Source organism: Porites lutea, chromosome 10 (assembly GCF_958299795.1).
Source record: "Porites lutea chromosome 10, jaPorLute2.1, whole genome shotgun sequence".
Classification (NCBI taxonomy): Eukaryota; Metazoa; Cnidaria; class Anthozoa; order Scleractinia; family Poritidae; genus Porites; species Porites lutea.
This window is the reverse complement of record NC_133210.1, coordinates 20,026,742-20,051,868: the sequence shown is the minus strand read 5'-3', so window position 1 is coordinate 20,051,868 and position 25,127 is coordinate 20,026,742. Positions and strand designations below refer to the sequence as shown.

The 25,127-nt window shown below is 38.8% G+C and overlaps 1 protein-coding gene across 3 annotated transcripts; it reads left to right on the top strand.

The window, feature by feature from the left end:
• Nucleotides 1-381: 381 nt before the first annotated feature.
• Nucleotides 382-23,889, top strand: LOC140950272 (uncharacterized). 3 transcript variants are annotated; one of them, XM_073399485.1, is made up of 21 exons: nucleotides 383-544; nucleotides 2,312-2,668; nucleotides 3,176-3,540; nucleotides 3,862-3,922; nucleotides 5,274-5,675; nucleotides 6,459-6,785; nucleotides 7,611-8,021; nucleotides 8,661-8,990; nucleotides 9,904-10,251; nucleotides 10,642-10,779; nucleotides 11,310-11,548; nucleotides 12,140-12,245; nucleotides 12,437-12,691; nucleotides 13,668-13,925; nucleotides 14,691-14,954; nucleotides 15,539-15,799; nucleotides 16,144-16,410; nucleotides 17,764-18,036; nucleotides 19,637-19,903; nucleotides 21,299-21,535; nucleotides 22,048-23,889. In XM_073399485.1, the coding sequence occupies exons 1-21, from the start codon at nucleotides 481-483 to the stop codon at nucleotides 22,602-22,604; spliced, it is 5,787 nt and encodes a 1,928-aa protein (XP_073255586.1). In that variant the 5' UTR covers nucleotides 383-480; the 3' UTR covers nucleotides 22,605-23,889. The 3 variants fall into 3 exon arrangements, with proteins under 3 accessions (XP_073255585.1, XP_073255586.1, XP_073255587.1); XM_073399484.1 differs by having other exon boundaries at nucleotides 382-544; nucleotides 3,176-3,922; XM_073399486.1 differs by lacking the exon at nucleotides 2,312-2,668 and having other exon boundaries at nucleotides 3,176-3,922.
• Nucleotides 23,890-25,127: the final 1,238 nt, after the last annotated feature.

Here is a 25,127-nt window from a genome sequence, read left to right as displayed (position 1 = left end):
AAGTTATCGCTTGGGGTCGTACGTGTTGGAGTTTGGTCTCTTAAAGTGGTCAAATTAAACCTGAACCACGTCGAGACAATAATTTCCCATTGCTTTTATATGGATGATCCGTCCCCCTACCCGCCATAGGAAACTGGACTGTCGAAATAAGGTAAGACGAGGCCAACAGACAATACACGTTTTAGGAGATAAATATCACCATCAACAATGACAGGATAATAACTTCTTTGTGCTGGGAGCTGACGTAGACATTCCACCAAATTAAGCGACAAGGGAGTGTAGCATTACGTCACTCATTCAAAACATTCCATAATTCATGTGCGGCAAGCGTGAACGAACATTCCAGGGTTGATCATTATTCATACTCCGTCAATTACGTCAGGCAGTTTATTCGTTTACTTTGATGTCATAAACTCGAGTTGCTTGTCAGAAAGGATTAGATTACAAATTATACTGTGTTTGCACTTTTCGCTCAATCCCATGGCAGTGGTGATGGACAATTTCCTGGCGTTTGCACTACTACTTTCTGTGTTTACATTATCAGGTAATATGAAAGCTTGCGACTGACTATGTAAATTCCATGAAAGGGATCATGCGAAGGAATGCAGAGATATGTGTTTGTTAACTAGCTGAAATAGGAACTACTTTTCACCTTTATACTGGCAAAAAGACTTTTAATAGTAGTAAGAATCCTCAAAATCCTGTGGTGTCAACGACAAAAATATGCTTTAAAACAATTCTAGGAAACTAGACGGTATTCAATGTAACATTCGCTCCTCTTTGTCAAGCGTTTAACCGTAAAAAAGTTGTTTGTGTGTGTTAAAACACTGCTTAATTTTTAGGACACTACACGCAGTTGTTAAAAATAGCAATCGGTTAATTTTTCAAGTAAAAGAGAGTCCGCTATAAACATTTCAGACAAATAGACAACTATGGTTTGATACACCTACGTCCCTTGAGATTTTTCAGCATAGTGAGTTCAGTGTTGATTATGCACTTTCGAAGATTTTTCATGCATGAGAGATGGTCAATAAAATAAAACTCAATAATAGGAAATAATACCCACAACATTTATTTCAAATCTGTTTTAGCTTTTCTCAAAAACGTTTGAGGACATTTAAAAGAATGTAAGGTTTACATAATGACGGAATTTAAAGTTAGTTCGGCTTTCAAGGCATGATCAGTCAATCAATATTGGTTTGTTATTGTTAATATTTCGGCAGCAATAATCCATTATTCATCTCTTGCAGAGGTTGTGTTTATATGTCATGACAAGACCTGGATATATCGAAAACGTAATAAAAGAAACGTCGAACGTGAAAATCATTTATTAAATTTAAATTATAACTATCAAAACTGAATGTATCGTTGCCCATTACCGCGACCAGGACAAGTGACGAATAAAGCACATTTTAACTTAACTTACGTGGTTCCTCACAGAGTATTTAAAAGAGATCCCGAGTTAAAGCTATTTTTCTTTTATGTAAAAAGCACAGGTCAGTTTATTTAAAAATCTCGAGATTGTCCTTGTTTTCATAAATCCGCAATACGTATATTAAGTAATACATAGAAATAACAGTTAGTCGGAAGACGCTACCGTTAGAATTTTACGTTTTTTAAGTTCTTATCTTTAATTATCCAAACGTTATACTAATATTAAAAACGCTTTCTTGGGTGTATGCCCCCTTGAGTCACGGGAGAGAAAAGATTCTTTTCTATCACTTCTGAGCAATTCAAATGACAAGGCAAGCTCTTGACCTAAAATACATATTGTTAAAACCCTTAACAAAGCCCGTTTCTCCCTCAGAATCGCGATTCCAGTAACTTTGAACATTGTGCATAAAATAATCCTAGAATAAGAGGGGAGAACTGACATAGCATCAACTGACTCATGTTGAGGAGTAGGAAATAAACGCACTAATTCTTTAGTGCTTAGAGTATTGTTACTACGAGGTATACCGTAAAATTCCGAAAATAAGCCCCGGGGCTTATATTTTTCAAAGGCCCTTTTTGAGGGGCTTATTTTTGGAGGGGCTTATATTCGGAGGGGCGTATCTACGGAGGGAAATTTGCGTTTCAAAATCGATTGCGCTAACCTTACAGTTGGAAGTAAATTTTCCTTTTTTACTTTGTTTTACTTTGTATTTGAGGGCAATTTTCCACGTACAAGCCCCTGGGGGTGTGCGATTTAACGGAGGGTTTTTCGCGTTACCGGGTTGGGGGGCTTATACATGGAGGGGCTTATTTTCGGAATTTTACGGTAATTCAAGTAAACTTGGGAGTGAAACTGAGTATCTTTATTCTAAAACAGATTCGTTCAAATGGAGTGTACAGCCACCAAGCGAAGTACGCAGAGGATCTGCCGCCATACTGGAATGGACGGTGTCATTAAATAGAGAAGAAACTGAAAAAGCGAATCTATTTTCCTTAATAGTCTTGGAACGCGAAATGTTCCTTTACAGCAATCGATGGCAGATTATGGCAGTTAAGGTGTTTTCTGGTGGAGCTTTCCAGGAAGTTGGCAATAAAGATACTTTCAATATCATCCCTGGAAGTGACATGAAACTCCAATTGAACAATGTCACAGACACCGATGGCACTCGGTTTCGCTGTACATTTCTCAGCTCCTTTGCAGCTCCAAAGAGTATAATTCAAGTCGATATAAAAGGTAGGGAATTTTGTGGCTAACGAATTACAAATCTGGTTATCTACTACAAGCAACCACTTTATCCAAGATATATCACATTTTTTACTTTCATTTACCGAGCTTAAATCTCACTTTCTTTCTTTATTTCATATAAATGATTGATTGGGTATTTAACATTGTGCGATTTGAAATAAGACTCCGAGATGCAGGAATTTAGTTTGAAATGAATAAAACACAAACCATAACTTATCAATTGAAACAAAACAGAGCTCATGATTGTCTAGATTATTTCTTCCCTCTTTTTGTAGCTCCCCCAACCCCAAAAAATCACAAACGAATTAAAGCATGCGAGGCTTGTCTTCACCTTTTCCACATTAACTCAACGAGGTCTTTATATTATACTTGTGTGCGGACCCCATAAGTACTCAACCGTTTTAACCGATGGTTCCCCTAAACAAACAACATATGATAAAAGTAATCTTAATGATTTTTATTAGTGTAGAAATAAATTTTTCGTTTTCTCTTTAGATCTTCCCATAGCAGTGCGTCTTGTCGGTGGCACAACTCCTAACAAAGGTCGAGTAGAAGTATACCGCTATGGTTATTGGGGTAGCATATGTCGTGATGGTTGGAATCTCCCGGATGCATCAGTTGTCTGTCGAATGTTAGGCTACTCCGGAGCGTGGTCTGCCACCTGTTGCTCTGAATACCAAGGTGGGACTGGCCCAGTTTGGTTGAGTGAACTTAACTGTAATGGACGAGAGGAGTCCTTATCAGAATGTAGCCACAGAGGATGGGGTGTAACTAACTGCGACCACACCAAAGATGCGGAAATAATATGTCACAGTCCGCCGACCGATAAACCTTTACCGCATTATAGTAAAGAAACAACGGCAGTGGTTGTAACTTCGACATCATCGCTCTCCAGTGCGGTCACTGCGGCAGTCTTAGAGCCTTCATATTCCAGTTTAGCATCATCAACACTCCAGCTATCTACATCCGTAATTTTAAGTCCAACGACCTCAAATGTACAATCCACTTTGCTTTCCAGTTCATTTGAAGTTGCTGTACCATCTGCGGTATCTCCAAGTTTTTCTTTCATGGTGGCATCTAGCTCAGTAGATCACATTACATCAACAACATCAAACCCAACAACCACGAATGTCCTCTTGCCTTCACCTTCCAGTCCCTCTGTATTCGTTTTGCCATCATTGATATCTCCAAGTTCTTCTTATGTGGTCTCATCAAGCTCAGTTGCTTCCACTACACCGGCTGGTAAGTTTACACATAGAAGATAATAGAACTTTTTACAGATTCGGCGGCCATATTGAATTAATTCGATTTAAGGAGTATTATAGGATGCCCAGGGGGCATGAGCACATTTCGTTTGTATTTTTGAGCGCTTTTCGGGACATTTTTTCTTAAAGTTTGCTTAGAATAAGATTGTAATGAGAGAGAAGATCCTTGTGCCGTGTTTGGATGTAATAATGGTCGCCTTTTTCTAGTTTAGTATTAGAAATATGGTCTTTCACTGTATATTTCTCGGGAAAAAGGTAATCATTATTACGTCCAAACACGGCACAGGGAACTTTTTTCCCATTACAACCTTATTCTAAGAAAACTTTAAGAAAAAATGTCCCGAAAAGCGCTCGAAAATACAAACGAAATGTGCTCATGCCCCCTGGGCATCCTATAATACTCCTTAAATCGAATTAATTCAATATGGCCGTCGTATCGGTAAAATGGTCTATTGTTTGGACTTTGTCACCTGCACAATAAAAGGGTTCGCGGGTTCGATTCCCGGGGCAGGACCAATACTCAGGGTCTCTTAATTACTGAGAAATGAAGGTGTTGCGGCCTTTGCCCGGCAAACGGCTAGATCTTCGCGTGGGTCGGATGTCCACGCAAAATGGCGGTCCCGTTTCCAGTAGGAGACGTAAAATAATGTCCCCAATTAGTACTTTCGTATTGAATACATTGACACTCAAATAATGTGAATTTATGTCAATCGCTGAAAACACTGAAGCGCAGCTTTAAAAATCTAAGCGATAGGTCACACGAATGACATTCCCTCAGTTACCCGGTATAACTTCTCAGATAGATTACCTATAGGTAAATACAAACCATGGTCATACAAACTTGGTTGGTATATGACAAACATACTGCTAAGGTTGAAATTTTTACACCGATTCTGTTTAATCATGGATGTATGGATAGATTTAGTGGGAAAGCTCTATGAGAAAGTGACTTTCTTCCAGACTTTGCTTTGGATATACGCAGGTTATAAATGATTTCCCCGAGAGGCCTGTGATATTTAGATTATTTCTAGCTATTTCTTATTTACCTGTTTACATAAATCACTCCTCTTTTCATAAAATATGACACTTTTTATCCGATTTTTGCGACAGGAAAGTGCTGTGTATCTCTGGGAACAAATAATAAAAGATACTGACGTGATATACTAAAGCCTACTGTTAACGCTTTTCAAAAACCGACAAGGGCTAATGCTTTAAAAGCATCAAACAGATTCTTTTACCCACTCGCATCGAACAGACCCATTTTACTCTTATATTTGAGGGTTTATTGCTATTTTTGCATTCAAAAGTTATGTTTTAATTTCTAACAGCTCCAATAGTGCGATTGGCAGATGGGCGTGCTGATCTTGGTCGAGTGGAAATCTACCATAACGGAACATGGGGCACAGTTTGTGATGATCACTGGGATATTAAAGACGCTACTGTGGTTTGTCGAATGCTAGGCTTTACATATGCCTGGACCCCTATGTCTTACGGAGAGCTCATCATAAACCAAGATCCTGACAATACCCCTGGAACAGGGCCTATTTGGCTTGACGATGTGGCTTGTTTAGGCAATGAGAGTTCTCTTACCGAATGCGGTCACAATGGCTGGTTATTGCATGACTGTGATCACGTGGAGAACGCTGGAGTTTTGTGTGGTAATACACCAAGGCCAGATAATATAGCAGCAAGTACGGTTAACCCGAGTAATAAGGCTGCTCGACCAACCTGTAAGTTTTTCTGTAATGATCATTCCTTAAGGTAGCCACATTGAAAAAGGAAAAATGTTTAAAATATGTTGCTAAGTGGCAAAGATTTGGTCCGGTGGTTGACCCACCAAAGCTAGAATGTATTTTTTAGCAGTATCGATGCAATAGGTCACTTTCGAGTTCCAAAAACCCTCACTTTCAAAATGAGGCTAGGTGCACAAACTTTCTTGTGAAAATGAGTCTTATTTGCATGAGAATGAAAAATGATTTCCATATCAAAGGCTGAGTACCTACCCTCGTTTTGAAACATAGGCCCGGGAAAACTCTGAAATGGTCTATTAAATTAAAGGTTGACAAATTTGTCATTTAATGTTTCACACGTGTCGGCCTTTTAAAGACAAAAAAGATGGTCATACTCTCTAACACTTAATGAAAATTAGGACTTGTTTGCGTCAGTTTAGTGTATAGCCTATAACTATTCAAACTCTCGCGTTTAAAATTAACGAGACAATAATTTCAATCGTAAAAGCGTGAAATCAACTTTTATGTATATTCACAAAAAAAACAAATTTGCTTTGTCGCTGTATTGAGTTTCCAATGGATATTTACCGATAAACTTACAGCACCGCGTCATAGTTGCTGTCGCCTTCCCTTAAGGCAAGAGCCACAAAAAACAACAACTCCATTGGATTTCAAGTTGTGTTAGTGGCTTGGTAAAGGTCTGTAAGGCGACTGGACAATAAAGGTTAATGTCGTGAATTTCGGCTCACGTAATAATTCTTCTTTTATTTACCCTTTTCGCAGCTGTTCAGGTCCGTCTTGTCAATGGATCAAATGAACGTGAGGGGCGTGTTGAAGTTTTCTACAATGGTGCATGGGGAACTGTATGCGACGACGACTTCGATATCCGTGACGCTCATGTCATATGCCGAATGATAGGTTTCCCTGGGGCGTTATCCGTGCAGGGTGAAGGAGGACGATTCAGTGCAGGAAACGAGAGCCAACAAATAGTGCTGGATGACTTATTTTGCAGTGGACACGAGGCGTCGATTGCTGATTGTTCATTCAGGAGATGGGGAACAAGCAATTGTTATCATGAAGAGGACGCAGGGGTAATTTGTCAAAAGAAACGTAAGTATTGTTTACTTACTTCAGTTTAAAAGAATACTCCAAGGCCTATGGCAAACCCGAAACTTTTCATGAGACGAACCAAACTCTAAATTGGGTCGACCTAAATTAAATTAAGATCCTCTGTTGGTTCAGTCGTCGAGCTTAGGACGCATCGAACGAATCAACTGAATCAGACCAAATACAATGCTAATGAATTTTCTCCCAAGTGAGGCTAAATGCATTATCATACAAATGTTTAATTTATTAGTTTAGTTAGTCGCATGTAAAGATCAACGTTTGTCCCGGAAACGTTTTCAGACGTTCTATCCGCCCGAAGCAGAAGGATAGAACGTGTTGGACGATCCAAACTAATTCAGAAGAACTTAACTGAGCCAGACGTCGAACTTTCCATAAACTTAACTCATTAACTGTGGTTCTTTGGTTCGTCTCATGAAAAGTTCGACGTTTTGCCTGGGCCTAAGGAAAAACGAGTTTCTATGCTAATTACCGAGAAAATATATTTGTCGAAACAAAACTTCTCAGTTTAAAGATGGCCATTCCTTGAATTCAACTAATGACTGGCGATTATACTGACCGCTTTTTTTCCGCGAGGACTGAAATGCGTGCTGAAGAAGGTTTACCAAAGATTTCTTTTACACTTCGATCACATGCAGTTGTGTCGACAAACGCTATAAGTTGCAGAAATGAAGATGGCAAGTCATTGACCCTGTAAAACAGCGTAAAGAAAGTAGAAAACACTGATCATACCTATACAGAGAAACGAATATTCGCGTTTTTATAGTCACCTAAAACTGTTCGTACATTATTTTTCATGCGAATGAACAGCTCCGATCGTCCGATTACGTGATGGTGACAATACGTTTGGCCGACTGGAGATTTTGCACAATGGAACCTGGGGCACAGTTTGTGACGACCATTGGGATATCAAAGACGCCTCTGTAGTTTGTCGAATGCTTGGCTTCAGCTACGCTTGGACTGCACTTTCTTTTGCTCATTTGGTATTGCAAAATGATCCAGCCACTCATCTTATTGGAACTGGTTTTATATGGCTTGACGATGTTGCTTGCAACGGCAATGAGACTTCTTTGACCGAATGCAGTCACAATGGTTGGCTGGTGCATAACTGCGATCATCGTGAAGATGCTGGAGTTTTATGCGGTAACTCACCAAGACCAAACCATTTACCCGAAGAAAATGTATTCAATAACACTTACAGCAAGCCCGCAGTGCCGCCTTGTAAGTAGGAAATGTAACACATACATCTTAAAATTATCTAATGCGATTCACTCCCTTTCTGATAACCGTTAGTTACACGTTCTTTGGACGAAAAATTCACAGTAGACTTGAATGTAATTAGTTAAGTCGGAATTAAAATCTTCTCTACTTTTTCATTGTCAACCTCTCTGCGACGTAGCAGAGTAGAGACGGAATGGATAACGAATCATAACCAGGAACTTCCTTTATACATATCTTTACCAATTGTTTTTACAAATTCTCGTTGACGAAAACACTGCTTAAAAGACCTAGGAGACAACATAATTTCACCTTAAAGCACTATTTTTCTTCTTTTTTTTTTTTTTTTTTTTTTTACAAGAAAAGAGGTTTTGATTGCCAGGTGATCATGATTGGCCTCATCATCAAAAATGAAAAACTTTTTAGCTTGTCTTCTCATTGAAATACTAACAGCACTTGCTTGCCAAACAGTTTCAATTCGACAAAAAGACTCCGTTTAGTGTGGTAAATATGGGATTAGAATTAATTTTATGCAAGCGAATTGCTGACATTTTGGCTTAACACAAATGACCTTTAAGTAAATTCTATTTCATCTGATGGATCTGATTCTAGACTTCAGTGTGTCTTAATAATTTTTTCTAGCTGTTCAAGTTCGCTTGGTTAATGGATCAAGTGATCGCGAGGGCCGTGTTGAAGTCTATTACAAGAATGAATGGGGAACTGTCTGCGATGATGATTTCGATATCCGCGATGCAGATGTTATTTGCCGGATGATGGGTTTTCCCAGTGCCATCTCTGCGGAGATAGAAGGCAGGTTTGGTGCTGGGAACTCAAGCCAGCGAGTGCTACTGGATGACCTTTGGTGCAGTGGACATGAGAGCTCCGTTGCTTCTTGTTCATTTCGTGGATGGGGATCACATGACTGCGATCACAGTGAAGATGCTGGTGTAGTGTGTAAGAACAAAATTCCAGGTATGAATTGATACCATTCCAGAAAATGTGTTCAGATGACGTGGTTTCCAATTGATCAGACACTTTGTTAATATTCGGGCAAAGCTTGTATGCAACTAGGCATCCAGCAGCAAATAACTGTTTTGATTAACTGTTCAGTCATTTTCATGATTTGGCATAAAGAAAATTATACAGGATGGTTGTCAAGTTGCTTTCTAACTATCTGACTAAGTCGAATTATTTTCGAGTCGGAGCTGCTTTTTCTCCGAGGATGATAGTGGCAAAGAGTAAACTTAGATTTGATTGTTATAATAAAGACGTTTTCATCTCGAGGAGGTTGTTATCGACTAAGGTGGAGAACAACCTCCACCATCTGCACAGTTATCAAAAGCAGAATCCAAATTACTATTACCAATTCAAACTTTTTGATCAGTATTTTTTGGTAGTTTCTCGTTCAGAGTTTACATCTTTCCATTGAAATTTTGAGAATTCCTTCTTTACTTCTCAGCCATTATTTCGAATATTTCGTCTCTGCGTAGCATGTAAAGACGTACAGAACTCTCTGGAATTTTTCATTGACAAACAGCTGAGCTGAATGAACCGGCTTAGCCGCAGAACTGTTGTAATGGCTGAGAGGTGCGTCACATACGAAGGGTCTATTTACAATTAATATTTATTGCTTATAGCGCGCAAATTAACATTCGAATATGATCAAATGCGCAATGGCTGCGAAATGCTGGGTGTTTTTAATAAGTGGTCACCTGCTGGAGCTAGTCGCTTACGAGACGTGGCAGCTTATGGATGTTTGACTCTATCATAGGTTCCGTTGTTGTCCCCAGTTTCGGCCCATTTGGTTAAAACCTGCTTCGAAGTAAATAATAATATTACAATTGCTTTTAAAACGTTGATTGATTGAATTACAATCTTTCCACAGAGATTCACATCGAGATCCTGGATGACAAATATGGTTTCCCCAATCAGGGCCGTGTGTATCTTTACTACAGTGGCCAGTGGGGGACAATATGCGATGATTCGTGGGACATAAAGGATGCAAATGTGGTGTGCCGCATGTTAGGGTACCCAAGAGCTATTGGCTTCACGACAATGTCCAAATTTGGTGGTGCTAGAGATAGTGAGCCTATATTACTGAATGAAGTAAATTGCAGTGGAACGGAAGACACGTTAGCAAAGTGCCCACATGCTGGCTGGGGAGTCAGTAATTGTAATCATACAAAAGATGCAGGTGTCATTTGTGACTATAACTACACAGTAAATGCAAAAGGTGAGGCTACGTTTGCAAAATATGCAGATTTTTGTAATAAACGCGGAAGTGAGACCTTTTCCCTTTTAAATTGTCTCGACACTACCAAGTGTGAATTGCTTAGTGTCTTTTCTCTTAACGAGACGATTCCCTTCCCACTTGTCAGTTCGACTCCTCCTTTTCTACATATTCTTTTAAAAACTGAATTGGTAACGAGGGGTAAGTATAAACGCAGCCATCTTTTCGGACCGCTGACCAGGTGGAGTCTTCTACGTTATCTTCGCTGAAGAACAGTACCTGCTGTTGCTAACTTATACAGTGATGGATTTCTTCTGCTTGCAAAAGCGCGATGTGACTCCTTTACAATTTTCTTTTTAAAAAACTGATGTTCGAATACCTCCTTCCCAACAGACGCAAGTTGTGATTTTGACACGTGGTATTGCGGGTGGGATAATGGTCCTGGTGATCCAGCAGACTTTAAGTGGATCCGACATATAGGTCCTACACCTTCTAGGGACACTGGACCTTCAAGAGGTCACGGAGGGACTGGTAAGTTGCAATTATTATAACAGGCCATTTCCGAGTTCCAAAAAATCTCACTTTCAAAACGAGACTAAGTGCGAAACCTTTGTTGTGAAAATGAGTTTTATTTGCATCATAATTAAAAATCATTTTCATATCAATGGCTTCGCACTTAGCCTCGCTTTGAAAATGAGATGTTTTGGAACTCGGAAATGGCCTATTTAAAACATAATAATGATTTGAGTATAATTGTCTCAGTAAATTTAAAGAATGAGAAAGTCGAAGTAAATTTTCCGATTTACAAAGTTTTTTAACTGATTTTTAATGCACCCACGATGCTTTAAATTTGGCGCCTGTAAGGCACGTACTCTGTCTTCAAGACCTATGCGGCAAAACACCCGGTAGTAAGAATGAGTTACATATCCTTTCCTAGGGTCCTAGTTGGAAAATTTCCTAGATCATAGCTTATTCTCCTTCATAGGTCTAATATGAACGTTTTTCTTCAAGATAAACAATTTCATATTTTTAAATCATCTTCATGTATCCTCTTACTTTAGGGCACTACTTTTATATAGAGGCAACAGGAAATAATTTTAAGGTAGCCAGACTCGAAACGCCATGGATACGAGGCAACGGAAACGCTACATGCATGGTCTTCTACTACCACCTTTATGGACAGTCGGTTGACACTCTTAAAGTCAAAGTTCGAGATCAGGTCTTGTGGCAAATATCAGGTAGTCAAGGAAACGATTGGTACAAAGCCACAGTGCCCCTTGACTTTCACGGTACATACAAGGTACGACGTAGTAAAAAGAATATCTACTTAGCTTAAAGCACTGTACACTGTACACTCCCCTTCTCGCTACGAAATGTTTCCCCGCGGGCCTGTTGGTGATAAATTTATCAATTAAAGAGTGACTGAGTGAATCAATGAATGAATGAATGAATTAATGAATGAATGAATGATTGAATGAATGAATGAATGAATGAATGGATGGATGGATGGATGGATGGATGGATGGATGGATGGATGGATGGATGGATGGATGGATGGATGGATGGATGAATGAGTAAGTTAATGGATGGATGGATGGATGGATGGATGGATGGATGGATGGATGAATGAATGGATGGATGGATGGATGGATGGATGGATGAATGAATGGATGGATGGATGGATGGATGAATGAATGAATGGATGGATGGATGAATGAATGGATGAATGGATGAATGAATGAAAAAAAAATAAATATAGGGATGGATTCATGGATGAATGAATAGATGGATTAATCAATGAATCAATCAATAATAGCAAATCTTTAATGTCTCCTCGATTTTGAGAGAATTGCTAAAATAATCTGATATTGTGTATTGACGCTTTTTGCAGGTAACATTCGAAGGTGTGGTTGGTCTTGATGCCTTCAGTGATATAGCTATTGATGATGTAGAGTTTCAAGAAAACACGAAGTGCGCTAAAACTGCTGAAACCCTAGGTAAAGATTTAATTATACAAATTCAGAATGAAGCCAGTATACTTAAAAAAAAAATCAATTAGACAGTATAACAATGAACTTTGGCTCACGTACATAGGGACCTAAACCTTCACCGGAGTGTTTTCTTTAACACTTTGGATGCAATCACTCCTGCAAAAGGTGTATTCTCATCGATGCAAATTACTTTCCAGTTCCGTCTAGGATCGTATCGATCTCCCCAAGTCAAGGAGCTAAACTTGGTGGCACTGTGACGTTATTTTGCATAGCGACTGGGCGGCCCACCCCTCGGGTCATGTGGAAGAAAAACGGCCGTGTTCTTCTCGAGGGACAATCGTCTGTCAACATCACTATCTCCAACATTTTACAAGCAAATGGGGGAGTGTACAAATGTTTGGCAACTAACATTTTTGCAAATGACACGGAAACAACAGCAATTAATATTGAAGGTGAGAACGAAAATAGTGCTTTATGAGGAATACATCAAGATTATGCTTTTATTTAATATGGAATCCCCTGTCAAGAACTTTTATTAAGGTTATGTAATGGCGCCACAGCCATTTTTGCTTATTTGGTGTTCATTACATACACTGACTTTTCAGAAATGTACGACCTCGATTACGGTAAACGGCGAAAATAACATTCAAGTTGAACATTCTGAAATTGAGAAATACGAATATAAAAACTGTGCAAAATAATTCCCATAAATGAAGCTTTTTTGGAAACTACTTACGTTTATAGGTTTAGCTGAGTCGATAGAGCGCTCGACTGCAGACTGTTTCGGGTTCAATACCGGGAGACCAACGCCTACTGGGTCTTAAAGAAACTAAGAATTAAAGTTACTGCCATTTTCTCTGTAAAGTGTTAGACCTTAGCGGTTCCTTCGTCTAGAAATTACTTCTCGTGGTAAAACATTGACGCTTTATGAAGCATTTTTTTTTAATTTTGTTTTTCTCTTGTTAAAGAAGTTTTAACTTAATTAAACTTAATTCAATTGCATTTCGGACGAGCGTTCCATACACATTCTAAGTATTTTTACAAGGAAAGGGCGTGTGACGTAAAAACCTCTCGAATCGGCAGTTATGAGACACGGTTTCTCACAACGTCATCCGAAATCATTCGATGTAAGTTATGAAAAACATACTAACTTTGACAACAAAAAAAACTTTATTCCGTTTTTAAAAGAACAGTATTATTAGCTTCTAGTGATATAAATGAAAGGAAACTTGTTACTATCTGAGAAGTTCAAAGTTTAGAGGAGCTTAAAACTCAGCCTCCATCTTGGCCAGCTCACCGCTGAGCATCACCGCTGACTTTTTTTACTTCATCTTAACACTTAATTTAATCCCTTGAGAAATAATATCCCTCACTGACTCTTACTCAGGCGGAATAGTGATCACATTCATTACTTCTTGCTTTATTTAGGAAGCCCAAAAGAAATCAATTTCACGGCCAACGCTTCTTACAACGTTCCTGCTCCGGGTGACTATGTTTCGCTAAAATGCTCGTCTGTTGGATTTCCTGAACCTGTTTGTCGAATTTACTTCAAGGGAAACATGCTTGGCATCAATGGAAGTTTTCATGTCATTCAGAACTTTGCGGAAGGAGATCAGGGCAATTATGTGTGTAATTGTTCAAATGTAGCAGGTGTTAAAGAAGCTTACTTAACACTTACTCTCTATGGTAAGTTAAAAGGAATTTGAAATGTAAACTGGATAGCGGATGAACTGATTCTTGCGGCAAAAAGGTTGAAGCTTAAAGCAGTCCTTAAAAGCCTCAATTAACCACCCCCCCACCCCCCCCCCCCCCACCCCACTATCAAGAGATCGCTCACAAGGGCCTGAAAAAGCGATGTACTCACCGAACAGAATAGAAATAGGATAATATTCGCACCCCTTAACTCACTAATTTGTTTTGACTTTCTTTAATTAATAAGGCATCATTTAATAGAACAACTGACGCTGTTTTTATAGAGCTTCACCTAGGAAATTTTTGGTTTCTGATAACTGATTACATGGCAAACTTATTGCTAAGTCAGAAGTTAGCGATCTGAGCAATCCTTAACGGGCCAGTTATTTAAACCTAGTTTAACCGCGTTCATCAAAGCCATTTTCAATTTGCCCCACAGTTTTATCTAAACACCATTTATTGTGAACAGTTTATGAAAGCAGACAGAGTAGACAAGAAAAGTATTTATCTCAGTCTTAAATAACCCTCTAAGGAAGAGATCTTGAGGTCCAAAGATTTGTTAAACCGCGGCTTAAGTTAGACTCCTTTTAAATAATGGGCCCGTTAGCTGGGTTAAAGGTTACTGACAGTCTATTGAAAGTATACTTCTTTATTCAAAGTAAACAAAACCAAGACAAAACTTCTGGCGACGAAACCCCCCTAATGTCAGAAAAAACAAACAACTTAAGTTCTAACTTTGTGGTTCTTCACTTTTTATAGATTCTCCAAAAATACATGCCATTCTTCCGGCTTATCAGTTGGTCAACGAAACAGACAGTTTTGAGATCTTTTGTAACGCGACGGGGAACCCTCCACCGGCGATAATATGGCGAAAAGTAGGCGACAGTAGCAAAGCGTTTCCTGTAGGGAAAACACTTAGAATACTCAATGCTGATAAAGCGGACTTTGGTACCTATCGGTGTACAGCAATCAGCCCGCGGGGAGAGAATATAACCTCTGAAGCATCAGTTGACCCTGACAATTGTAAGTTTTATGTTAATTTTTTTAATAAAGAGCCAAATTTGTTTGAAAAATATACGACTCAATTTTTAGAGAAAGGTATAGACTAAGTGTGCTCTCCTAGCAAAGTAGGGATTTGGGCTCTGGCGGTGGGTTTCTTTAAGTATGGTCTGGGGACGCTAAACAACGGTGCAATTGGGCTAGTTTCGAATAATCAAAATTCATACTTGAGGCTGAGGGAAATATAACAAAATAAACCGCATTGAGATTTTATCCATTTCCTTGTTTTACCCACCTCAGCCCGGAAGCCAAATAGGAATTAAATATGTTTCTTGGGTAATTCATGGATTACATTTGAATGTGAGTACTGTATAATTTCTCAAGGGTAATTACTTGTAAATAAAAAAGTATACACCCCACGATGCTAACGTTATCTTTGCTCTTTTGGGAGGTATAATTATTTAATTATGGTGTATATCAGGGGTATAATTATGTAATTATGTATAATTATGTAACTATAGTCGATCGTCATACTAGACTCAAAACGCCAGAGATGTCATGTTAGTTTTTTCTTGGTTCTAAAAAAAATTGTTTTTCTTTTATTAAAGTCTCTCCAGAAATTAACCACGGACCACAGAATCGCACTGTAATAGAAACAGACAGAATAAACGTCACCATGTTCTGCAATGCCACAGGAAAACCAGCGGTGAGACTGTCGTGGGTGCGAGTGAAAGACGGCGCGACACTTGCTTTTGGGCATACTCTATTGATCACGACTGCTGCCCGTTTCGATCGTGGGGAATACAGTTGTGTAGCGGAAAATGGTGTTGGAAATTCGGCGACTAAGTCCGCCAATCTCGATGTTCAATGTAAGTTTCCGTCCTAAACTTCTAAAAGCTTAGGTACGATACATTAGTTGCGATGAATGCAAGCCAAAAACTGACAATGAAATGTTTCATTGCAAATATAGCCTCTTTGCAAGTTCCCATATTCCTCTTTTTGAAATTGAGTCCTGCTATACAAACATTTTCATAAAATGTGTTAAATTTACATGCTCATAAAAATTACTCGCACATAAAAGGACTGGTTCAATAAGACTTACTTTCAAACTTTATTAAAGATAATTCGGAAAGTGGGTGTTATACTCTGGTATTTTTTCTTTTATTTTCTAACCTATAATTTTAATAATTATTTCATTTCTTCTTCACTTTAGATCCACCATCTTCCACAACACTGAAAACAAATAAACTGAATCCAGTCGTTCTTGGTAACGATCAAATTTCACTGACTTGTGATACAGAAGCTAACCCTCCGGCCAGTCAGTACCGTTTTTATCGTGAGGGTGTTTACATTGGAACGAGTCTAACAGGAACTCACGTGATACCGAAGGCCAGGCACTCTGACGCAGGAACATATGACTGCGTACCTATCAACCTCCTGGGGACTGGTGCTAATATCTCTGTTACGATCGCTGTGATAGGTCGGTAACTTAATCCTGGATAATTCACAAGTTGTCATGAGAAACTATTTGAATTAGTCATTATATTTAGATAATTCAGTCTCTTGGAGATGTAAAGTGAATATATTACGTAATGGACATATCTCTGTAGCAGTTTTCGTTCTAAACCAGCCAACATAATAGCGAAGAGTGCGATCATTGCTCGTTACTTTTGCGCTCTCGCTGGATTACCTGTCCTTTTCCTCGGCCAGTCTAGACCTATTGTCATTTTCGGGCTTATTGAACGCAAAAGACCCGCCTTTTGGTCCTTTGCCACTCAAATGAGGTGCGGCCTCGAAATACTCTGTAGATGAAAATGTACAGAGTATCTGAAAAATATAATTTTGAATTCAAATATACGTACAGTCAAACCTCGCTTTACATACATCTGATTATTATGGACAGTTTCCTTTGTCCCTGGGTACAGCCGCGAAGCCGTGCCGACGCATCTTTGACTGCTCTGCCTTTGTCCTTGACTAACCGCTTCAAATACACTATTCAGCCATGCCTAATGTGACTAGTAAGCTATTTAAAAAAGGAAAGAGACAGCTCCCAATAGAAAATTCCAGTGGCGTAGTTACCTTTAAGCCATTGAGCCCGGGCTTAACAAAAAATTGGGTGAAATTGAGCTCATGGGCGGCGTGAAATAGACCTTTCTAGCTTGCATGTTTTGTTTTCCCATTTCAGAACGCGTGATGGTTCCCCAGAGAACTGATTCTTTCAAATGCCGTCCTATGGACGTACATCCATGGAATAAATTATTTATGACAAGAAAAAGGCAAATTATCTAGAGAACGTCATGCGGTCTGAATATACAGGCTAAAAAGGTCCACTGCTTTCAATTCAGGCACGTGAGCCAATTTGTCGCGGTGATGGGCTTGCAAGATACGCACATAATTTACTGGGAAAACCATCTTGGTTTTTCAAGTAGATTCGACGTAGAGGGGTTTCCTTTGGTTTCTTTAATCATCTGCTTGAATTATGTTTACTCTGTATTGATTAATGAATGAATATCCTTTACTTATACATGATCAATATTAAAGCAGTAAAATGATTGAGGGGTCATGATCGTTGATCGTTGTTAAAACGCAACTTCCAACAAACCAATCCATCTCAATGGTTTCTTAGTTTACTTTACTTTTATTTACTGCGCTGAATTGTTTATGGGTCAGTGTTAGCATGGCCTGCTAATATGTCCTCAACAAGCCCATTCAAGACTCATGCAAATTGGGCTTAACAACAAAAAATGACTGGCTACGCCTCTGAATTCTTATGGTACACATGTGGTGTATCGTTAATGATAGAGCAATGAATATGTTACCTTTTTCCTTTTAGGTGCCTTCTCAATTATCAATTCTCCGCAAAACACGACTATAACTGAAAACGGAAGTGCTACATTTTTCTGTAATGCTACTTCCTATCCTCCATATCAGCACTTTCGCCCTCACATCACGTGGGAAAAGCTTGGAGACAGTAGCAAAAAGTTTCCGTCAGGAGAGCAGCTTGTTGTACAGAATGTGGGTCGGCATGATAAAGGAACGTATGTCTGTAAGGCCGAGAATGACCTGGGACTGCCTGATACTGCATCTGCCGTACTGGATGTATTACGTGAGTACCTACCTTTTGTTGGTCAAATGAAAATGTCCAAAATTGCGGATTGTTTATTGCATATCTCAAACCGAACCTTATAATCGTGTTTGTTTTTGATGTTACTATATTGGCCAGTTTGTAATTAAGTTAAGCCATCTTCCGTTAAGCCATCTGATGATCCCGGTTAAAACCTCCTTCGGAAAAAAGACCGGATGGAAATGGGATCTATTTGTGATGAAGGAAGCACAGGTATAATTGCTGTTGAGATACAATAGGCTCATTTTTACGAAGGACTGTTGGACATGACAAAGTAAATGACGGAAAGCATGCATATAAGTGGACGTCTTGCATTCTTGGGCAGAGTCAAGCTATTGATACGATCTGTTCGCAGCTTACGGACCTTAAGTGTCTGAAATACATGCTCGTGCAAATGGTACAGTGCGCTCTTATTCAAGGGGCGTCTTACTTTTCAGTCCTCGTATAAGTAGCCCTATTGAACAAAGGCAATTGCTGGATGAACGGCGGACCGGAATAAATTGTAAGTTAAGGTGATTCTCTGGTTTTGCACTCCGCATCTCTTACCGCGCATAACAAGATGGCCGCCCTAAAAAAGAGCATGTGAAGTAACAATATTAAAATGAAGTTGACTGAAGAGAAACGCTATTGGAATTTTTGCTTGCGGTTGTTTCTTGCCGAGGTGAGACTCAATGTGTTGGGAATGTGCATAACGTAGGCAGTACGCGTGTTGCTGAGTTCGACTTCCTCACGGAGAACCTCGATAGTGGATGTTTAACTTGTGCTTACTCGCTTTGATTTTTATTTAAACGCTTTCTTTATCACATTGTATCCTAAATGTGATATCTCGATGTAAATTCTGTAAAACCAGATTTTTTAATACTTTCTTCCCCCTTTCACATGCATTCTATTTTGAAACTCGCCCCAGTCCTCTCTCAAAACTCGGAGAAAATGCATTCGATGCGCACTTTCTGCATCTCTACCGCAAAAACGAGTACGGTGACCCCCATTTTTTATTTCATGATTTTAATAAGGACAGTGCTTCCTTTCGATGAGAAAAAAATTGGCACAAATCTACGTTCACTTTTTTGGCAATTTTACTAAATTGTACGGATTGAGCTATCACGGGCCGAATAGCGCGTGTCCAATTGAATTCTACTTTGGAGCGTAAAATAAAAACAGGAGCATTCACAGGTATTTTTCTGGTATGTAAGTGAATAAACAATACAATAAAGTCAAATTCTGTGCGATACCACATGCTTCATCGAAAAAATCTCTCGTTTTTGTCTAGTTTTGGGCTGCGCGCGGTTTTTGACAAAGGGTCCAAAATAGCCGTATTTCTCAGCATTGTGACGTCAAAACGAGCACGGTGACCCCCACTTTTTATTACTTTTTTATCATCTTCTTGAGTTGTTACACCAGTGTACCAAGTTTCATCTACAATCTATGTTAGGTTCTTTTACTAGGGAATCACCTTAAAGACTGTCTAACTGTAAAAGCACTTGCTATTCACATCTGAGCGGTACGAGGCCATTTATTTCAATTGCATTGGACGGTGTAATTGCTAAACGTTTTTTCTGATAAACTATTTTTTCTCCTCCAGATAAACCATACGACACCAAACTAGAAGTTTCAGTTCCAGACAACGTCGGTATAATTAACTCGTCGATCATCTTAAGTTGTACTGCGCATGCCAACCCACCTGTAACCACGTACAATATTTATCACAATGGTGTCCTCGTTTTTAATTCATCGACTGGTATTCATAACATAACACGTGCACTAACTGAGCATAAAGGAACATACGTTTGTGTAACTTACAATGAATTTGGGCGTGGAGAAAGTTCACCTATAAATGTTTCATTTGTTGGTAAGTTTTACGAAAAGGATTGAGTATAATTAGGCTAGCAATTTATTGCTCTTCTAGTTACAGCAATAGAACAATACAAAACTATCCCGAGCTATTTGTAATAATATATCAAAACCGAGGAATAAATTTTCTTCGGGATAGGAGCAAAAGGTTGTAGAAACTTTGACCGGTCTATTTGGCTGTACTGAGAGGGAGGTCTCAAAAAGGCTTATGCGGAGAAGATCTTCCTTTTATTGCAAGACTCTGACGAAATAAAACCCTTACTTCCACAAACACGGAAAGAAATGCGTCCCCAACCTGATCCTTAAAAGTTTAGGCAGAAAAGAGTAGGTGATGGTGCAATACTTGAATACAAGCGTAATCTATGCCTTTCATTTTTTACGCAGATTTCTGCCAATATTTTATGATCTATTCTATGAGTTTTCATAAACATTCTAACAAATCGATTAAAAAAAGAGGGAAAAGGAGCCTTCCGGTATGAAACTTTATATCATCCATGCATAGTCGGCAACGTATTAAGCTGATTTAGCAACAGAATGGTAATGTCATTTAACGACAGCGTAAGTAAATCAAACAACTAGCTTGACCAATGGCAGAGCGGCAATTTGGGCACCGGAAGTCTAGTTTCGTCCTTAACGCGCTTTTTCGTCGTCAAATGACGTTTCTGTTCTGTTGCTAAATCAGCCTAATATTATCTGGCTTATAAACCATTTAGTCGACCAAAAATGATAAGCTGCCGAAATAAAGTACATACCGTAAATCCCCTATTAAGCCCTTGTCGGGGGCTTATTTATTTCAAGCTTATTTGAGGGGGGATCTTAATAGAGACGGGGGGACTTATTTAATTTAGAAAAGACGATGGCATCAGTTCTCCATAAAGAACTAGAATACAAAGTGGAAAAACTCAGGCTCAAGAAGGTCATGCAGAAGGTCATGCAGCTGAGGATCATAATCAAATCCGAACTTCGAGTTAGTAAATAAACCATCCCGGATCAGTCCACAGGAATTTTTACAGTCGTGATTGATTAATACAGTCTATCATTTAATAGTGAATAATAATTAGGGGAGGGGAGGAAGGGGCTTATTACCTTTCTTCCCCTGAAAAGGGGGGCCTTATTAGTGGGACGGGGCGTATTTGAGAGAGGGGGCTTAATAGAGGATTTACGGTAGGTCTACTATAGTCCTTCCTTTTTTACTGTCCCTCCTCCGCTCTCTGTTTGTTAGAGCTTTCCCGCCGTCTTTTCGCCCTTCCCTTCCCTGAGCGCCTTAGATCATATTTAAATGTTGTTTTTACGCGTTACAAATAATAAATTATTATTATATAAAATAATTATTTCAACACAAGAGAGCCTGTTCACAAGCCAATTCTGACTGAAAAGTTATTTTTGTTTACAGGCCCCTGTGGTGTTAAGCGGGTTCACGTATCAATGTCGCCGCAGATCGTGGGAGGAGTGAACGCTAAGCCAGGAGAGTGGCCATGGCAGGTTCAGTTAGCATACTCTGACGATAAAGATAGTTATCCCCACCTCTGTGGAGGCTCCATCATTGACCATTATTGGGTTGTTACTGCAGCTCATTGTATGGTGAATCTATTGACTTTGAGAAATGCTTCTAACTTTAATCTAACTGTAGGTAGGTAAAAGAATCATTTCTTCCATTTATGATCAAGGTAAAAAAGCGAAAGGAAATGAAGTTGTATTGACACTTGTGAGGCGTTTTAATTCTTGTTTTAGAGTTACTTTAAAAAATATCTATTTCTTCATTTTCCTTAAAGGTTGAGTACTCAGTGAAAAGCTCTTTCAGTGGGTAAGTGAATGGACACCAAAAATCTCCAATTAAACAATCAAGCAGTTTTTAGATAGTCTTGATTTTTGGTGACTAGTCACTGTCCCACTGAAATAGTTTTTTGCTCCCCATTTCCACTATGCCCTAGATACCTTTCAAAGTACACTAAGATAGCAGATCCACTGCTGTTTGACATTTAGGTGATTTGAAGAAAATGTGGTAAAATAAACGTGGACATCGCCGCTATAAGTGCTTTTGCAGTACTTTTCTTGTTAACATCTAACAGATGAGAGCTCGCAAATACACTTTTATTTTAAGTATTTGAATTTTCTATTGATCTCTTTTCGATTGAATTTTAGGAGAACTTCATAGAGGTATTGCAGAAGGAATGGAGCAGAAAATCCCGGTAGAAAAGATCATTGTTCACAAAAATTTCAACCCCAGCACTCTACAAAATGACATCGCGTTGATGAAACTCAAGCGTCCAATAATTTTTAATGCGAATGTCTCGCCCATCTGTCTTCCTGATTTTGACTTTGCTGCCGGCACCACGTGTTACGTCACTGGATGGGGGCTGTTAGGACGTTTTGCGTCGCCACCAGAAATTCTTCAGGAGACCACCATGCCTCTCTTAGATCACGACGTTTGCGCACAATATTTCAATCGGAGTGATATAGCCGTTACATCAGATATGCGCTGTGCTGGAAAAATAGGTGAGAGTCAAGGTACATGTAGAGGTGATAGCGGAGGACCACTGACCTGTGAGCGAGACGGCCGTTGGTACTTGGTCGGCATAACGAGTTGGAGTAATGGTGGCTGTGTAGATCAAGGAGATCCGGGAGTGTTTTCTGATGCTTTGTACTTTAGAAACTGGATCGACGAGGCAGTGAAGAACAATACTAGAACTGCTGTCTAACATTTATAAATTTTTAGTCTTGTAAATATAGCAGTCGGTATTTAATTAAAGAGAAATTCTAGAAGAAATGTGAAAACACTAATAAAGGTCTCCAAGTACCTTAAAACCGGTTTGTTGGAAAAAAAGCACACGCCAATTATCGTAAGGAAATCTATTGGTTATTATTACCTGGTCAAGAATGTTCTTGCAAGAAGCTTCATCCCAGTTAAGGAAATTAATAATGTAAAAAGACAGTGGGGTTGCAGTAAGAATTAATTACAGTAACGACTCTTAAACGTTCTCTGGCCAAAGAATGAAAACACGACCTTTCCACGGTCTAAATCCTACAATCGGGTAAAATTATCGATACTAATTATAGTAATGTTGTATGTAGTTTTAGCCACAGAACTTTGTTGTTTTCAGAACTTTTTTTAACTCGACTTCGGTCAGAGACACATGAGATATGGCATGCCATCAAGTACTTTATGATAAAGTTATATAACCGTCACTGGCAACTGAAATACGATGCCACAACTATGCTTATCATAGTACTCCTCACAAACTGCTCCGCAGACAAAAAAAAATGTCAAACAAAAGGCAAAGGTTTGTTGATGGACCGTGATATTTGCCTTCTTTCCCTCAACCATTATCAGTAGAGAGATATGGTTACATCACCTTATTGGTGTACAAAATTCGCAAAATTACACTGTTTTTCCCTCACGAAATTAGTGTGCATATTACAGAGAATTATCACACGTTAATGCAAAGAAAAAATATTTCAAATTTATTTAATGTGTAAAGCAAATTGCAGTTTGCATTCACCATTTTTACATAGACCACCGTGTTTACCCCGCAAAATTTTGTAAATCGATTGTTTTTAATTTCTCCTGGGTAATACAGTCGTCGCAAGTAAAGACGAAGACAATGGTTATGCAATATTTTGGCGAGGAAACAGAGTGCATTATGGTCTATGGGAAAATGTTAAATAACTTATTTTTCAGGTGTCTAACGTTGTACGTAAAATCCGTTCTTAGAATTTCATATGTCTGTCATGAATAATTAGGACTAGGAAATCAAATTGAAAAGAAATTCTGAATCAAACGAAGCTAAATACTGGTTGAACAACAGAACGTATCTCACCAACCACGGTTTACAGTGAATCAGAACAGGTCCTAAACATTTATTTATTTTATTTTTGTCAATGAGTGACTTATCGCTGGCCAATGTACGACGTACAAAACAATTACACTTACAGGTAATATTTAACTACATTAGAATTTGTCAAATAAATGACATTTTAACATAACACGCAACGAATGCATGTCCGTTGGCTTTTGCTCTCGTTACCTAAACACAACACGCACGTGCCTACGTTAAAAATATGCTTCAGATTTATGAAAGCAAAATAGACAAAATTATACAGAATGGTGTAAAAAGTACAAAGAGAGCGTTAAAACCTTATTTTTGGCAGTCGTCTAAGACTATCCCCCTGATGACTTCACATACGTTTTTATTTGGTATGAAACTACTATGAGAAAAAATGCATTTCCACATACATTTTAGCCAAAGATTAGGGACTGGTCATTACTTATCGGGAGTGGGGGGGGGGGGCTGGTGCAAATAGGGGGTGGGCCACCATTTTTTATGCATGGCTTAAAGGGGGGGCATTAAAAAATATGCAAACGTTTTGCCAGCAAAAATGTTATAAGTTGCTTCTGGATGCCATCAGCAAATACAGCCTATTAAAATAGTTTTATACAGCAACTTTTATTAACACTTACAAATCAGTATCTTACAACATTGATTTTATTTCTACTGTAAACATAACCAGCACCATCATCATCATTGTTGTTATCTCCAGCATTTAATAATCATCATCATTGTCATCACCATTACCATTCTTTAAAGAAAATATCACCCAAGAACTTGCTAAACGCATTGAGAGAGAGGAGGATGGGAAGAGCGACAATCAGTCGTCTTCTGATTCACTCAGTAGTGAATCAGAAGACGACTCAGAGGAAGGAGACTGTGTCCTTTGAGAGATTGGTATTTCAAGCTCTGAAGAGAAAGAGGAGTTGACTGAAGAAGAAGAAATGATTGAGAGCACCGAGAACTTTAATGTCAATACGACAATTGTCTACACACGGTCTGGGCGAAGAGCAACTCGAATCCAAATTTAAGGTAGCTTTAAATAGAATGTCTATCAGTTGGACATGGTGACTTGATAAATACATACATATAAACTTCTTACAGATTTCACTTAGACTTTTTCGAATATTGAGACAGCTATTGGAGGAATAATCTCCGTGAACGATTTTGAAAAGAAAAACCTAGAAGTGCCGAGAAATACGACTACAAGTAAAATAGGTAGTGAAGTCGTTGCGTTACTATAACAACTCTGATGCCAATTTAACAATTCTCATAGCAAATTTTCTTTGTCTGATGCAGCTGTGGTGATCGTTTTTCTATTTTCTTTATTAATGACCCCGTTGATGCTCAAACATAGGAAGTGTCGCCAGTGAAAAATCCAGTCGAGCCACCTTA